At 37.7% G+C, this 17,944-nt stretch overlaps 1 protein-coding gene across 1 annotated transcript; it reads right to left on the reverse strand.

Moving 5' to 3' along the window:
* Positions 1–1,013: 1,013 nt before the first annotated feature.
* On the reverse strand, positions 1,014–16,012 carry LOC103711183 (phosphatidylinositol 3,4,5-trisphosphate 3-phosphatase and protein-tyrosine-phosphatase PTEN1). Its single transcript, XM_017843836.3, has 8 exons — positions 15,660–16,012; positions 11,338–11,677; positions 7,558–7,734; positions 7,325–7,438; positions 4,005–4,187; positions 2,974–3,210; positions 2,788–2,889; positions 1,014–1,381 (listed from the first exon to the last, which is right to left on the reverse strand). Exons 2-8 carry the CDS (start codon positions 11,488–11,490, stop codon positions 1,259–1,261), a joined length of 1,089 nt encoding a protein of 362 aa, XP_017699325.1. The 5' UTR covers positions 11,491–11,677; positions 15,660–16,012; the 3' UTR covers positions 1,014–1,258.
* Between the last annotated feature and the right edge of the window lie 1,932 nt (positions 16,013–17,944).

The following is a 17,944-nucleotide window of genomic DNA, read 5'->3' on the forward strand; positions in this document are numbered from 1 at the left end:
TGTCTTCATGGGATTCAAGTCGGCCCACTATTAGTTCCAACATGTAATGTTATGATCTTGCCGGTTGTAATAATCCAATTCATGAATTCTATAGAATTTTTTAACCCAATCACCCAAATAGATCTTAAAAAAGATCCTAGCCACCGATCATCAAGCTCTAATTTTCTTTATTTTAGCTGGTGCATAACTTCTGAATGAGAAGTTGCAGTGGAGCTCGATAGGGCAATTATCTACAATCTATTATACTATTTAATTCTAATATTAAAAATAAGCACTTGAGGAGTTACAAGTCTCCACTCTACTCGCATCACATGTGATACATTTTGATTCTGAATTTCCATTCTAACCAACACTTGTTTGATAGGGAAAAAAAAATTTGTTATGCTTGTCATACATTTCTTGCAATAAAAATAAGTGCAATACCATGCATTGATGACAGGATGAGTAGGATGGATCCACAACAAAACACAAATGGTAATCAGTGGACATGAACAGAAATTCTCTGCCAAGTATCATCAAAAGTTTCTCAGAATTTCCAGTGCTGAGATATAAGATTCATGCTTCTATAGAAGGAAAAAAAAGGCTATGCGCATGGCAAGGGACTAGAATCAACATCAGCTAGATAATTACTGGGTGAAATTGCACAGAAATTGCTCGATGCCTCGACCTTCCATTTCTGCTGCATTAGCTTCAGATATAGATTAACTAGGGAATATTAGATCAGAAGGGCTTCCACTGGGTAAGGTTTGCATGAACATGCTCGACAGTTACTCCACCTCGACAAAATGCCGCAATAGATCTAAAAACCCCTGAAAACATCAGCAAGATTTGCCTAACCCTTTATTACCTCCTTAATCTTTTTTCCTCTCCTGATTTTATTTTAAAATTATCAAAAGCTGGAAAAGATTATCCGTCCAATTAGCTTCCTTTCCTCTCACTTTTGGGTTAACCAAACATGACCTAAATGTTCAGCATCAACGAACCCTAGCAACAACATTGCTAGCCATAATACATGTTGCAACAAATAAGCTTTTCTTCGTATTCTTTTTCACAATCTTGCTATACAGTACTGCTTTATTTCCATTAAAATGTGCTGCCCTCCGCTGCCATAAAAAACAGCCAGGTATGGCAACAACATCAGCAGATGCCAAAGTTAAGAATGATGGTTGAACAGAATAACTTGAGACTGAGAACACTGTCTTTAAAAGCTCCTCCAAACCCATAATTTGCACAAAGAAACAAGCCAACACAATAGGAGTTATGATTCTCGCTCGGTGTTGGGCACTGCATTAGCCGGACCAAATAATAGCTCCAAACAAAAGTCTGATCCACATATCGATTTGCCCCTGCTCCCGACTTTATCCAAGTCTCGTACTGAAAACTGCATGTACCAATGACTTGTGTCAGAATATGCAATTTGAAGAAGCAAACCATGATGCCAAAGTGTCATTGTGCAAAATAAAGCATGTTTAGAGTTGAAGCAATGGCAGCAGTCGTCGTGATTTTCACAGGTGCAGCAGTGGAAGCTGCTACATTGGTTTTGGCAGGAATCAGGTGGCACCAACATGAAGGAATATGGTGACAAACAACAACGATAGTGGTGAGGGTAATGGTAGGTTGCAGTGGAGGGTAACAATGGCAGTGACAGTGGTGATGGTGGAAAGATGACACAGGAAAGGGCTGTTGATGTTGAGCAATTGTGGCATGGATGGTGGTGGCAGGATCAGAGGATAGAAACGGAGGTGGTGGAGAGTGGTGGCTGCAGTGGTGGTAGAAGCAGAGACAGGAAATGGTGGTGAGAGGCAAGTGGTGACTTGGCAACATCAGTGGATGGGTGGTGGTATGAGGTGCTAAAAGCAGATGTTTACTAGCAGGTATGATGATGGCTGAATGATTTGTTTTTATTTTCAAATTTGAACATTTGAATTATGTTTCCAATGAGAAACTACACGGCGCCTTAGCTTCGCAAAATCCATATGTTCATTTTATTGCAACTAAGCTACCAAATTGGGACACCATCATCTAGTGTAAATGCTACATAATCCATGAATGAAGTAGTTTCCCCCTTGACAACTTCAATATCATTCAATACTTAATTCATCATCTGCTAATTTTCACCCATCATCCAGTGTTTCCAATTCTGTTGGTTTACTTTCAAATGCTCAAGAGCTCAAAGAAGTTGATACTTGTGGCCCACTTTAAATGACATGATAGAGTGATCATTTTTTTGTGTGTAATTCTGGTTATTATCAATAAGTATAATCTGAAGCTACATAATCATATAATTGAAAGAACTAATTTATCCAAGTCCATGATGCCTATTGTATTTTTTTGGAAGTTCTAGGTATTTAGAAACTATTGCGGTGTATTTTATTGATTATGATATAAAATCACACTTTTTTTTTAATCAGAGCAAGTCACATTCATTAACTTGACAATTGCAAGAATTAAAATTGCTCTGACCACAGAGTTAAACAGTTGTAGGAGTCAGTCATACTTCTATGATCATGTTCTCAACAAGGTAGAAGTAAGCCATTAATGAGTTCCAATTGATCACAGAAGCATACAAGAATACTGATGACACAAATTTAAACCAGTCTACTTTGACCCACTAATTTTATTGTGAAACCTTCAAGCATCATTGACCTTCTCTAGCATGCACTAACCTTTCATCATGCATCATAGTATCTCTACAATCTCCCATTTTTTCTTGTGAAGCATGAAAATTAGATTAAATGCAAAAATAGTAGATCTCATCCTAAAGCATGTCAATGCATGTGATCATACCTGTAGTAGACTGCTGCTAATAAAAGCTGTGTTGAAGCAGACATAAAAGAGACGCCCTCCAATCATCTTTTCATAGAAAATAACTCGCAAGTCTCCAGTTACCTGACAAAAATGATCTACGAATTCTAGTCCAGGATAAAAAGGAAATCAGGTAGACAAAAATGTAATAGAGAATCAAAAGTTTACTTGTAAAGGTTTGTCAAAATAGTGGTCAAGACATGTCTTCTGGTATATGGCTGAACTCTCTGTATCCATTTGCACTACATAGTGGGGTGTCTCGCTTTCACAGTTATCCTCATCGCTGTCACTGTTAATGAAGGAGAGGTAGTACCGGGGACTGCTCGCCCTATGATATCCATGTTTGATCTGCCTGCAACAGCGCCTTGCAACTTCGACTGATGGACGATAGAGTTGACCAGAAACCTATAAAAAGTGCACGGCCACAATAAAAGATGCAAGAGGTTGCCAGTGGCAGATCAAAGCTGTTAAAAGTTTAGCAAATTTAATTATAATATGGGCTTGAATTAGTTGGGTTAACTTGAATTAGTTGGGTCAAGCTACAAATACTGTGTTTGCAGTTTTTCATTGAGTTAGATCTATCCAAATAAATGAGGAACCTAGTGACCCCTATCAAATTACACAAGCATGCACACATTCAGACTATATATATTGAAGTTGATATTCAGAATTGAAGACAATCTGATTTGTCAAATCAATAAACACCTCATTGCATCCTAAAATGAGATCACCTAAACAGTAGTTCAATGTACAGATTCCATAAAGACCTTTTACCACAATGTGACAAGGGATGTCAGTGTTCTCAACGGATGAAAACCCCCTTTACTCAAACCCTTGAAAAGCATAACTCCCAGAATATTCCACCTTGAGGAAACATATGCTTAGCATTTTGCTAATAATCACATGTCATGGCTTATATAAAAATTTTAAAATATACAAACAAGTTTTTGGGAGTGCAGCAAAGTGAAAATAATCATACAACTATAAAATTTAAACAGATAACAATAAAATTTCATAGAAGCTAGCTGTTCTTCCTAGTTTTGTAATACAGATGCTCCATCAATAGTTTTTGAAAAAGAAAAAGGAAAATGAGTACGAAACTAGAACATGGTACAGAAAATGAAGATTCTCTCGCCACGCTTGAAGATTGTAAGTTGCTTATCTAAAAATAAGATACAAAGTTAGGCTTATTGACTGACCTCTTGCAATTCAGCGACCACAAAGAAGACTGAGTTAATGTTGACTGTGTCATACAGACGAATTCGCCGCAATTCTCTCTTAGTCAGTTGAGGCAGAGTAACACTAGGTGGGCCATTAACCATAGGAAAAGTTAGTAGTTTAGACCAGTACCCAACATAACGACGTTGGCTTGGTATGGAGACCTGCCATCAAGTAACTCACAAGTATCAATGTCAGTGCTTATTGAAAACAAGAACGAAAGTTACCTTAATATTGCTTATATTAAATTACATTATCAAAAGTTCTCGATGGTTCAACAAACATTTTAGATCCGACAGAAAAAACATTTTTCATATTGATTTTGGAGAAATTTTTGAGAAACCCATAGTGTTATAGTACAAATTGAGGTTTTGTGTTGGATTTACTACCTTTCAGTGTGCCAGTACTGGTTTTGATGCCTGTATTGGTACCCAACTGATACAATGTTGGTACAGTCCAGTTCTCGGTAGCGCCACTTAGTAGGGCATACCAAGTATCCCTTCCCTAATGGTACAAGTCAATAGACCTGGTATGGACCGGTATAGTCAGATACTGTCTGCGACTAAATGTTTAGGCCTTGTTTGACCAGGAAATTTTATTCTCCGTCCTTGATTTCAGCAATGGCTTGTTCGCATGTATAGAAAAGTCATGATTCATTATTATGCATGTAAATAGGCGCAAGTGAGTGCAAAAACAAAAGGCCTAACTGTGTATCAGAGATTAAATTTTAAATGAAACTTGGACAAGGAATAACCATAGTTACCATACCATGGTAGTGAAAGAAAGGGTCAAGAATCAATTTGCTCCATCCAATATAAATAATCTAGCCATGCATTGATACCAAGCTCATTCGTGACTCAATTCATACGTAGTTTTGGTCCCCCTAATTAAGTCAATATTCTTATGAGGTGGTTATAAGCAAGGTTATCAGCACCAACCAGTACCACCCAGCATAGGGCACACCATTCCAACCTGCTATAATATTGGTAAGGTACAAGGGCTCAGTACAGGACTACCAACACAGGGTATAGAAACCATGCCCTCCAACAGTGAACCATAAGTTGGTACGAACTGACTTGTACTGATCAGTTACCGGTACGGGGTCCAGTACCAAGGCTATAAACTTTGGCTATAAGACTCGAATAGTGTCAAGTGTGTGCATAAAATGTTGTCCCTCTAGTGGGTAACAAAGATAAATATGTGTATTTCAAAAATAGCTGATACTTCATGATAGTATGCAACCAAAAAGGGATGGATAGGAAATGATGCTACATGTGAAAACCCTCCATGCACCCTCTTTTGCTTAGTAAGCCAATTGATTTCTATATGATCGGACAAGAATCAATATAATACTTCTATTGGAGAAAATACCAATTTCTCCAACATACCTAGATAATTCCACATACCTTGACACATAATTTTGTTTGCATAAGCTTCAAGTTTCTGAATCACCAAACATCAATTGGCAAATTGCTTAAATTGTCTAAAATTGTCGAGAGGAGATCAATGAGGAAAGGGAAGAATTAGATTCAATAAAGAAAGAGAAGTTAAGAACACAGCATTTTTTTTGAACCACACCTCCTATGGTTCTACATATTGAGTAGGACAAACATTATGGGGTCTTTGAAAGACCTAAGTGCATAACTCCCTCTTGGCAGTTGATCAGATAGACTTATAGTCGGAGATTTATAATACTTGAGTCAAAATAGACCAAATCAAAACCTAGCGATCAAATTATTAATTACATATATAAAAGTACCTATTAAAGTGAGAACCAGAAAAAACAACTTAGCAACTCAAGTTCAGAATTATAACTTTAGAAAGTTTAGAATTTTTCCCCCTGGAATGGAGGGACGGGCTTACAATGTGTACACCAATGTCATTTTTGAGGGATGAGATTGCCAACTTCGCATAAAAGAACTGGTTTAAGAAGAAGGCAAGATAGATGTGGTTAATTCTAGAGTTTGTGATGTTAGTTTTATTGTGTGAAGTATGGACTGACATATGGATTTGAATTATGAAGTGATAAGAATATGTGAATGCTGATGTTGCTCTATGGAGTATGAACCACTGATGCGATGATACATTATGCTTCATGGATAATTTTTTCTAGCATGTTGAAAATATTTATTTAATTATTTTAATATGCAAATCATACTGTATCAGTGTATCTTGCTTTTTCAAGATTTGATGTGTGGCATATCCGTCTCATCTCATATCCATATGCTGTACTTGTTCCATGACCTAAACATATATTGTATTAGCAATGTGACATCTGAATGGCCGTCTTGCCCCTTTGACTTGGTCGAGTTATAACCATAAAAACTAAACCCCTAGATTTCCTTCTGCAGTCCCATCCCCGTCACTTCTAACCAATTCCATCCCTGCAAAACATCTAATTTGCCTTCAGTCTCATTCTTCATCCAACCATGACCTCCTTTTTTGATCTTTAGATCCATATTCATATTGATATCTAATGCACTTTCCTTCAAAATCATGATCAAGACACTGATTTAGACAAACGTACCCTATCCATCCATCCAACACAACAATCCATAAATTCCCAGACTACATGCAGTCTATTCATTCCTCCTGATTTCTAATCTAAATTAGGTATGTTCCCAGAGCAAGACTCACCATAGCAACTTCTTTACTCGAATCCTCGTCTTGAAAGAGATATCCCTTAATCAGTTCATCTTACATGCCTTATGTGCTACCTCAGAAATGAAGATTTATAACACAGAAAAGTCCCAAAAAATAAGATATTGAACAAGTAGACAGATATATGGAGCATTGCCATTGCTACTTTCTAGTATCAGGCCAGAAGGAACAGTAGAACTCCACATCCCCTTTTGAAGGCCTATACAAAGATCGGGTGTCCCTTCTGCGGGCAATGCAGAAAGTTAAAATAAATGATGGTGGAGTTTTACGTACATAACAGGGTTTCTCATTTGCTTGCAACATATGCATGCGCAATAAACCATACATACAAAGAAGAAGAGTAATGTTTATTAGCTTGCAAAAGCTAAATTTTTATTTATATTTTGCAACTATTATCATGGCCTAATGAGATCTCAAAAAATGCATGATTAGTCACACTAGACATGGTAACTTTGCTTTTAAAGCCTTAAAAATTGATGCAGCATGCATTTGCATGTGCATAATTATTATATCTTATGCATGTCTCCATGCCATTCCCATTTATATAAAGAACAAAAATACTTGTCATGCCAGATCCTAGTATCTCTTTAGTAAACACCACTAAAATTTTGGGTGAAACTAAAAGATGCAAGGCACATACCCCTTCATTATTAATAGTCCGTCTATTTGCATACAATTGAAGAGCTTCATCTGCAGACATGCCACTATAAACAAGATAAGCACATACCATCAAGCCTGTTCGGCCTTTGCCAGCCTAAAAAACAAATCCAAAAGATTCATTAAGAAGAAGCAGAATCATGATATAGAAATGAGCAAGACTAAAATACCAAATACTCCTCCCCCATCGAAAATATGGAAGTGTTTAGATCTTACCATACAGTGAACAACTGCAATGTTGTGTGGATCGTGAGAAAGCCATGAATGTATGCTTTCACAAAAATGTTTGATCATTGACAAAGGTGGAACATGGTTGTCATCAAAAGGGAAAACCTCCACACGTCCATGAAAATGTGATGGATTGTAGCTTTCTTCTGCGCACAAGTTGTAAACCTACAAATATCCGTAGTAAAACAAGGTAACAAAACAATTAAACAATAAATATGCACTAAGTATCAACAAGAGCGAACAAAGTAGAGCACACAATGGCACTAAAGGCTTGTTGGGCATCGCTTTCATTTCATGTTTTCTTTTTGTAATAATAAAATTACAGAAACCGAGAAGAAAAACATGACCGGTGCTATTATTTTTATTTTTTATTTTTAAAAAATTATTTTCCTTATTTCTAAAAAATGAAAGTAAGAAATTCTTACTTTCAATATTTTCAAAAGCAAGAAACTCATTTTTTTTACCACCACCAAAACTGCCTCCGCAACCATCACCAATGCCTCCACCAACATCGTTGTTCCGCAGCCATCTTGTCGATGTTACCATCGTTGCAACGTTCGTGACATAGCCAATGCCTCCACCACCACCACCACAGCCGTGATCACAACCAATGACATCACCGCCTACACCACACAATTGCCAGCATCGCCTTCGCCTTCACATTATTGGTGCCCTGCAGCCACCGCCACCACTACTGCCATCACCATTATCGTTGCCTCCACCACACCAATGCTGCTATCACCATTGCCGTTGTCTCCATCACACCAATGTTGCCATCAATACTGCCTCCACCATTCCAACACAAGCTCCGCCATCGACACAACACCACCTCTACTGCCTCTCGTCTACTACCACTGCCTCTTCCACCATCACCACATTTGTTTTTAAAAATAATTGACTACACAAATGTTTATATTTCTAAAAATTAAAAAAATATATAAATAGACAAAAAATGAAAGTGATGCCAAATGACATCTAAGAAATATTTTTGACACTTTTCATAACTGAAATAAAAGGTGAATACATATATGTGTATGTATGTATGTATACATACACAAGGATTCAAGTCCCGACAGAACATCCCATGGAACATCGGGATGGGGTACCATCCCTATGTGTCAGGACAAGATCGTCCCAATCAAGGTTTTAAATTGGGATGAGGTTGTCCCATTTTTTCTATGGAATGGGATGCGCTACCGTCCTATCCCGTCTCAACACTTGGGACGGGGGATGTCTCAAGACATGCCGATCGAGATGCTAGGACGATAGCGGGGCGCTCCTATCCCGACACATGGGATTGTACCCCATCTCGGTGTCCTATAAGATGTCCTGTCGGAACTTGAATTCTTGGTCCAACATCCCGATCGACACGTTTTGAAACATCCATGTCCCAAGTGTCGGGACAGGGCGGGATGGCGGCGTGTCCCAATCCACAGAAAAAACGAGATAGCCCCGTTCCATGGAATTTAAAACCATGCACATACATATATATTCATATATATATATATACGAAAAAAAGGGGATAGCCCCGTTCCATGAAATTTAAAACCATGCATATACATATATATTCATATACATATATATATATATATATATATTGACTACAATGGATGCTGTTTTAAGTTAAAGTGACAAAGGTATAAAAGCTACAATGGTGATTCTTACAAGAAAGGTTTTAAATCCCATGAGATGGGGGCATCCCAATTTTTCCACATAATAGGATGTCTAGCATCCTGATACTTGCTTGGGACACTCTTTTTTATTTTTTTATTTTTTATTAGCATATATATTAAGTTTACTATTTATTTATTTCTAAACATATTTGAACTTCAAAAGATGGCATATTTCTTAACATACTATCTTGCTCATATATATACTTAAAGCCGACACTATAATTTCTTGTAGCCTTTAGATTATTGAAGATCCTTTCTTGATTATCACGCGATGATCTCTTATAATTGAACTGCATGAGTCCTTGACAAGGCAAACATGATGCGGATTGATGAAAATTAAAAATTTCACTGCACAGAGCTTCATCACACAATCAACCCCCTTCACCTTTCAGTACTTTAGCATTGTAACTTACAATTTCATGAGCAAGATTGTCACATTATGTAAAAAAAAAAGCATAAGCAAAATTTATTTGGTGTATTTTCATAAGCTATTGCTCAGGCAGTTAACATGGCGACCTACCTACAGAAGAGGACGAGGAAGAAACATAATCTAAATTTTCATATTTATGAAAAATAAAGGTTGAACTTAGTTGAATTATATTTTTTTAATTTTTAATATTATTTTAAAAATATAAAATATATTATATTTTATCTTTTTTTTATTTTATCTAATATTATTTTTAAAATATAAAATATTATATAATTATTATATTTTTATTTTTAAATTTTTATATAGTATTTTTTAGGAAAAAGTTTGACACTGAATGTCAAGTTCGAACTCTTGCACCCTCATGCATGTTGAACTTAACCTCATTCCTCTAGCCACACACCAGAACCATTTGTTATGGTTGAATATAATAACTAAACTATACTTAAGAAACTCAAAGCTAGGTAAGAAAAGAAAAGAAAAAAACTCGATCAGCCCTTCTTGAACCTTCTACCTTCTTTTCTCCACCCTCTTTTTGTCATCACTTCTCCTCCTCCATCTAGTTTGCTCGTCTCTCTCTTGCTCTCCTCCCCCATCCCTCCTAATTGACCCCTTCCCGCCCCATGGAACCAAAGTCGTGACTCAGGAGAGCCCGACAAGATGGGCGATGACGGCCTTAAACCACTAGTCCTCAGCTTTGGATATATGGAAGGCCGACATCACCACTGGCATTGTTCTCGGCAAGATGAAAGCAGGATGGCTGTATCGATGCGTGTCTCGGCCGAGAGGAAGGCGAGACATGCATGACAGCCCACAAATGTGGGTTTCGGATCTCACACCCATCCCAGGTCTCGTAATCTCAAATGAACAGAGCGGGATGACCAAGATGCCCCCCATGCTGCCGCGACTTCACCCCTTGCTTGCAAGAGCATTTTTCTACATGACATGATCGTGATCCCGAACTTGAAAATACGTTGCATACCAAATTATCAAGTATTTAACTGGTATAAAACTATTTAAAGAGTATATCTTTTGTCTCATTGGATCATCCATTGCAATCTTATATCCAAATTCAAACCATCAGCATGCTGTTACTATGGATAGCTAAGAACACCGGGTTCAAAAGAGACAAGAATCCAAGAAAAACCACAGTGAAGATGATGCAAATTTGAAGAGAACACTGCAAGAGGGAGCTCCAAGGGAGGGTAGTATAATGAATTAGCAATAATGGTCACAAATCCACTTAACGTACCATTATAAATGCATATTAAATAATTTGGGTTTCCATGGTCCACACTAGCAAAGCACATCCCAATATGAACAGTAATTCTATTCATAGAATATTAATATATAAGTATTGTAATTTCGTATAATAATCATGTTGCATAAGATCTTAGAAGGTGAAACAATCGTTTAAAGTCATATCACTCCCTTTTCACTATCCAATCCCAAAACTAGCTCAGTTGTCAGAATATGACTGACACACGAAAATGAAAAGTATGACATATAACCAATTTCCCCAGCAAATTGGCAATTAATTATAATCATAAGAAAAAAAGCAAGAAACTATACTTGACTAATGAGTGCTGTTTATCCTTTCAGGTACAACAAAATGGCATGCTATATCAATCAAGATAAATACAGAACAAAAGTAACAAGACAAATTACCTTGTAGCCACCTGGATGTCTCAAATCTAAAACAGTTTTGACCTGCCAGAGAGGATTCCGGTACATGGCACGCATGCGCTCTGCAGGGTATGACATGGCCAACAAGCGGTCTGTGATATAGGACATATCCAGATCAAATCCAGCAACAAGCATTCGCCTCCTTTTCCTTGAGACAAGGTATCTAATGTAGAAAAAATTGGCAACATAGCTGAGTAGTTTATGAGGGTCATCAGGGCCTGCCACAGGCTTGACCTTTGCAGGCCCCTGCTTTGAGAATTTCGACCCCGTTGTGACCTACTTTGGGATGCACACAAAGAAATTTTCTGGGTCTCTAGCTAACCTGCAAGTCCAACATCCAAAAAAGGTATTGCAAAATGTTGAAATTTTTAATTATGGTTGTTAGAATCTTCCAACAAAAAATCATTTGCGTTTTTCATATATCTTAGAGCTCTAAAGCTGTTAAAAATTGAAAATGCAAGAACATTCAGAACTTATAAAACCAAGATGGAAGTCACAAGAAAGGATATTGAATAGATTATGTCATTAATAGGAATACATAGCGGATACGGATTCATAAAACCTACCCCACATAGTTGGTTCAAACCAATATTGGTAACGTTTATCATGACAAGCACAAAGTTGATATTCTCGATAGCAAAAATGATGCTTTGACTTCATTTATGGTTTTAGAAGTACGTGATTCAAGATTTAGAAGCATCCAAATCTGTCATAGTTTGGAATATATTTATCTTAAACAACATTTGCAGTCCTAACCTCGTATCATACCAGTACCCCACCAGTACACCTCGAAATTAGTGTTGCATGGGCACGGATAAAAGAATCGAATTCAGACAAGTATCTAAGTGTCTGGCTCGGTAAGAAGGAAAATGAGAGATATGAGACATGTAGGATAATATATAAATTTAACTACATTATATATTTACACGTTTAAACATTATTTGTTTAAACATTAAAAAGAAAATGTTAAAAAGCTATCATTTGTTAAGACCTTTCAATATATATGTTTCTTATTCAAACTTTTCAATTAATATAAGAATATTAGCAAAATAATATTTTGCAAAGTTGTTTCAATACCTACATCCTTAGCAAATCTCAAAAAGGAACAAGTACTCCCTCCTAATATCAAATTAGAGAATCAAACTCATTGTTGGAAGAGTTTGATCCTCTTCCAATCTTTAAAAGTTACTAAAAAACTTCATAAGTATCCAAGTATCCGATACATATCCAACTCGGATACATATCAAACATGGAATTTTTGGAACTAGATGCAAGTGTCCAAGTAACATTGTTTGTATCGAATACTGGGATGGTACATACCTCAATAGCTACACTTGTTAAAGGAGGCATACCAATTATCGGTACCCAATGAGTACAATATGGTATATCCCATACTAGGTGGTACAACTTGGTATAGTAGACCATGATCTTAAAAAATGTTGATCATGTGTAACGATGTGGATTTTCAATTTATATGGCCCACCATGCATTCAAGTATCCTAACTGAACTAATGTTGTCGGGTCTCTTGATATTTGACTTCCACGACTACTAATACTACATAGTGGTAGATGATGATTGATGATGTAATCAAATTAAATGAGCACAATGTATTTGCAGCTAAAAGGATTTAGGCTTACATCTTGTAAATAGAAATATACATCATCACTCTATTTATAAATATTATACATACAGCATGAAACTCTTTTTAAGTAACATCCAATGCACATCAAGAACCATATGAAGAAAAGCAGGAAAAACAATAACTACATTAGCGAAACCTAGTATGTCAAGCATAGAAGCTTTTCTTCTCTTTGGATTTGTAGAAATAGACATGAGTACATCTTTCTACCTACCCAAAGATATCTGGGATGTGCCTATAGATGCAGCTTCCTTCAGGGGGTTGCTTGGATCAATGATGGTTGTTGTGTGTGTCTTGCGTGGATGGTACTCCATCCTTAGCCATTCATACTTCTTAATCACAAGGCATAGGAAGTCTAGGGGCAAAGAAGAGAAAATGGAAGAATAGAATGAGGGTCAAAGAGGGAGGCAAAATGTATGCCCCCATAGGGAGGATGCTGCATAATGGTGCTACATCTTTTCAACTATTGACAAGGGTTGAGGCATGGGGAGGATGCAGCCTCTTAATACTCCTGCTCAAGCCACCAGCATTGGGTAATCATATAATCATGGGATGGATGTACACGGCCATAAGGGGGGATGGGGAGAGAGATGATGACTAAAAGAGCGAGAAGGGATAAGTTTGAGACAGTTGAGAAGGGTTGGGGGTAGGAAGTTGCATCCCTTCTATTTTGCATTAATCCAACTAGAAAAGAAATACTCCATTAAAAATAATAGTGATGATGGAAAAGAATGTTACTTGACCGCATTTCTTCGCATCAAAGCTTCAACTACCAGTGAGACAGCATTGTGTCCTACCCTCCTGGGTGTCGGGGCAGGACAAGTCAAGAAGTAGACCAGACGGGATGGGATATCCACCTTGCTGAGTGTTGGGACTTGGTGCATCTCATTCCATGGAAAAAACAGGATAACCCCCTCTCACAATATTTAAAACCTTGCTTTATATAGATCTTGATGCACATTCTAGTTTTCGAGATAAGAAGTCTTTGAAGACAAATACCGTTGAATTAAACCCTTTATTAAAAGCATTCATGTAAAACTTTTATGTTTGACTTTATGTATTCAAAATATGGCACTTTACAGTAATATAGAATGACCAGGAGTTCCAATTTGGCTATCATATGGTCAGCCAATTCTTCATAGTTGAAGTTATTAAGTTAGTGGATGAAGTTGGGTACCCAACCCTTGGCTTATTATTTCTGTTGTGAACAACCAATTCAGATATTTTGCCTCTATGGCACATAATTTTAATGCATTCATCAACACTGTTGAGAATCCACCTGATAAATAGGGCAACCTTAGGTTCTGGTGATTCTCTTGTACTTGGTCTTGAGAATCCACCTGACAAATAGGGCAACCTTAGGTTCTGGTGATCCTGTTGTACTTGCTCTACCTTGTTCCCCTATTTCTGAGGAAATTTTTACACATTGTAGATGTATTTTGGTTGATTTAGCAGAAAAAAAATGGTCCAAATATAGTTCATAGATGACAAAAAATGGTTAATCTAGGATATCATAGAGTATATTTATAGCATCCAACAATAAAGCCACGGTAATGAAGCTGAAAATGATTCCATGTTCATTTTATGATATAACCATCCGTTCCTCTAAATTTAATGAAGAAAAAGTTTGAACTCTGTCGCACAGAAGATCTAGAGAAAAGAAAAATATTTAGATACCCATATTTCTTAAAGCACTTCTTGGGGTTGGAGCAAGAGGTCAAGGCACATCCATCTCTTCTAATTGTTAGTCGCCCGCTAGGGAGAAGCTATTGTTAAAGTAAGGGAATTCTTGTTAGGGCTGTTAAATGTGGATGCTTTTAGTGTTGTTTGCTATTTTATCTCTTTTCTTTCTTAAATTTCTTCTTCCTCGTTCTAACTGACTATGAGAAATTCCACTATACATTTATTAGATTTTAATAGCACCTAGTAGTGTCAGTAAATTGTGAATCCAGTCCCTCACTTCATTTTTTAAAAAACTTGGGTAGTGTCTTCTATTGACAATTTACCATTAAATTTGGTTTTAGATTTCTTCGAATAACAATTATTTCAGGGTAGACAACAAGATTGTTGCACACAAATTTTCAGATTAATTTTCATAATTCCTCTCTTCAAATACATGATGCTATGAAGGAGAAGATGAATATGATATAATAGCAAGGAAAATCCCAGAGATGACATTCAAAGTATAATTCTTAGACCATTCTATGTGTTCTTCCCTATCAAAATCTAAACATATCTATAATCCATTCCCAACATCACCATCTAAATTATTATAAAACTGGATAAAGTAGCAAAAAAACCCAAAATTCGCAATTCAATATCCAGTTAACCAAAAACACATAAAGACATATTTTTCTCCACTTAATCAATGTTGATTTCTTGGAAAAGGAAATAGCTTAAATGGCTAGTTTAATGCACCCAGAGACCCCATTCTTTAAACTCGAAGAAATTTCGAGTTTTGGTCCTTCTGCAAGTAATTACAAGGGAAAAGCATGCTTTGTACTATTTAATATCCATATCTAATCAAATTGTTTGTCCAATTCCGATAGAGCCATTTGCTAAAGAACAACATCTACCAAAAACAAGCATCAAACTCAACTCTCAAATGATGAGTATATTAATTTTTTTATAATACCGAAAAATTAAGGGGAATTTCAGGCGCACCTAGAGACCCGAATCACCAAGCTCAGAAAGTTCCCGTTGTGATCCTCCGCGAGAAACCCCAGGGCAAATGGAGTTCACATCCGGGGTACTTACCTGCCCTAAGAGCCCAAACCGGCCGCCTAGGGCAGGAAAGGCGAAGAATCGCAACCCTAGATGTTTCGATTCCAGAAGAAGGAGAGGGATTCCCCCGGAGAAGGGAAGGGATAAGGATCGACGCCCCATCGCAGCTATTTTTGGGGGTAGGATGAGGCCGCATTCTCTCCGCCCTAAATCGAGAGAGAAGGAAGGCGAAATTCGAGGTCGATGGTCCAAACCCTAGATTCGCATTCGCCCAAACAGCGGAGGGGAAGCGGGGTGTTCCGCTAACCCGCGGAGAAGAAAGATTTTGGTGCTTCTCGGAGGAGACAGTTAATGGGTCTGAAGACCCAACCCGAAACCGTTCTCGTCCCCAAGCGGATACAGGTACGTGGATCGTGCATTTCTACCCGATCCAATATTCAAATGGACAATACACTGGGTGGGGCCTACGACCTCTGTTGCACCCAAAAAGAAAAAAAAAATCAAATGAATAGGACCAAATATTAACTTGAATGTCAACTAACATATGCAAAAGCAATTACTATTATCATTATTGTCATTGTTATTTTGGATCCAAGCTACTTTTTTTTTTTTTTTTTTTGGATAGAAGGTACAATATACACTCTTAAAAAACTATCCCAATGAGACCACAAATAACAAAATCTATAGTTGGATTGTAATAACAAAGCCAAGTCCAGATGCACAACAAATTTTGAGGCATGGGATGTATGTATTAGGGATGGCAATAGGTTGGATAGGTTATTATCTATATCCATCTTATACTTGTCTCAAGGTAAGGTAGGTTGGATAGAGCCTTCAAGCAAGGCAAGGCGGGTAGAGTTAGATGAATAGGCTGGACGAATAGTTTGACTAAAGCTCTGTGCCCCTTCTTAATTAAGAATTCTCGAGTATCCATAACTATCTTAGCAGTCCATCGCCATGCCAAACATCATACTTCTCAACCTTCCGATATCATGCCACACCCCTGCCGCACTTTGCCTAACTATGTCTGAGACCCCCGCTCGGCTGCATTAGTGCCCAGATTCCTCCTTATCTCTTAGGAACCCCCACATCCGGCTATTTAAAGGTGAACTTCAATGGTAGTGGTCATAGAGTTGGCGGCAGAGTCGGTGTGGATTTTGTGATCAGGGGTCACGACTCATAGATGATTGTGCAGGCGGGCGAAGTACTATGGGCTTTTATCTATAGGAGCGGAGCTCAGGGCAGCATGGGAGGATATCTCTCACGCAAGACAGAGGCTAGGGGTTGAACGCATCATCCTTGAGGGAGACTCGATCACAGTGATTGACTAGATACGGAAGGAGGGATGGAGGGGGGATAGGAGTCCTCTGCTTTGCGACATTCGTCTAATGCCGAGAGACTGCAACGCCTTTCAGAAAGTGCACGTATATCGGAAAGCAAACAAGACTACATATTGGGTTACTTTCTATGCTACGCAATACTCTGAAGAGGTACGTTGGCTACATCAAAGGGTCTCTCTTGCATTTGTGTCAGATTGTAGCTCTTGATTTTATTTACTGTTACTATATTAAAGTGGATGAGCCGTCGTTGTAAAAAAAAAAAAAAAAAAAAAAAAAAAAAAAAAAAAAAAAGAAAAGAAAAAAGAAAAAAGAAGAAGAAGAAGAAGAAGCAGGCATCCACTTAAACTCTACCCGAGAGATCTCAAAGAATCAAGAAGAAGTTTTGGTCCATAGCTGCATGCCAAACTCTCTCCCGTACTGTGCCACGGCCACGCTGGCATGCCTGCGATGAGTCTGCGGGTTAGCCGGTGACAGCGTGTCGACTGGCCGTCGGATGGTGGGGCGGAACAGCAATGGCCGTTTGGGCATTAACACTTGGCCGAGCATTGAACTCGGGTCACGTTCGATGTGATTATTAAAAGAGATGTGCATGGGTTTACGTACAAAAGTTATCATTGGCTGTTGCATCATTTTTCATAGCACATTCAGCTAAATAAAACATTCAAGGTGTTGTTTGCATATATATCATACAGTCTTCTTACACACAGTTAAGAGCTCTGTGCATAAAATTAATAGCACCTACTATTTTTTTCTCTATTGCATGGGCTTGATGTTAGGTAAAAAATGACAAAAAAAGAATATGTAATATGTTTGCCTAACCTGCATGGCATGCACGTCAAGGTAAAGACTGCTTCACATGTCATTGGCCAGCCACCATGCCATGCT

Source organism: Phoenix dactylifera, chromosome 6 (genome assembly GCF_009389715.1).
Source record: "Phoenix dactylifera cultivar Barhee BC4 chromosome 6, palm_55x_up_171113_PBpolish2nd_filt_p, whole genome shotgun sequence".
NCBI lineage: Eukaryota > Viridiplantae > Streptophyta > Magnoliopsida > Arecales > Arecaceae > Phoenix > Phoenix dactylifera.

Excerpts from the sequence above, each read along its gene's own strand:
- LOC103711183 (XM_017843836.3), bottom strand. The coding sequence starts at position 11,490 with ATGCTTGTTGCTGGATTTGATCTGGATATGTCCTATATCACAGACCGC. Across the intron at positions 4,188-7,324 it reads GGACTATTAATAATGAAGGG|GTCTCCATACCAAGCCAACG; the intron begins GTATGTGCCTTG and ends ACTTGATGGCAG. Across the intron at positions 3,211-4,004 it reads TGGTCGCTGAATTGCAAGAG|GTTTCTGGTCAACTCTATCG; the intron begins GTCAGTCAATAA and ends CACTTTTTATAG.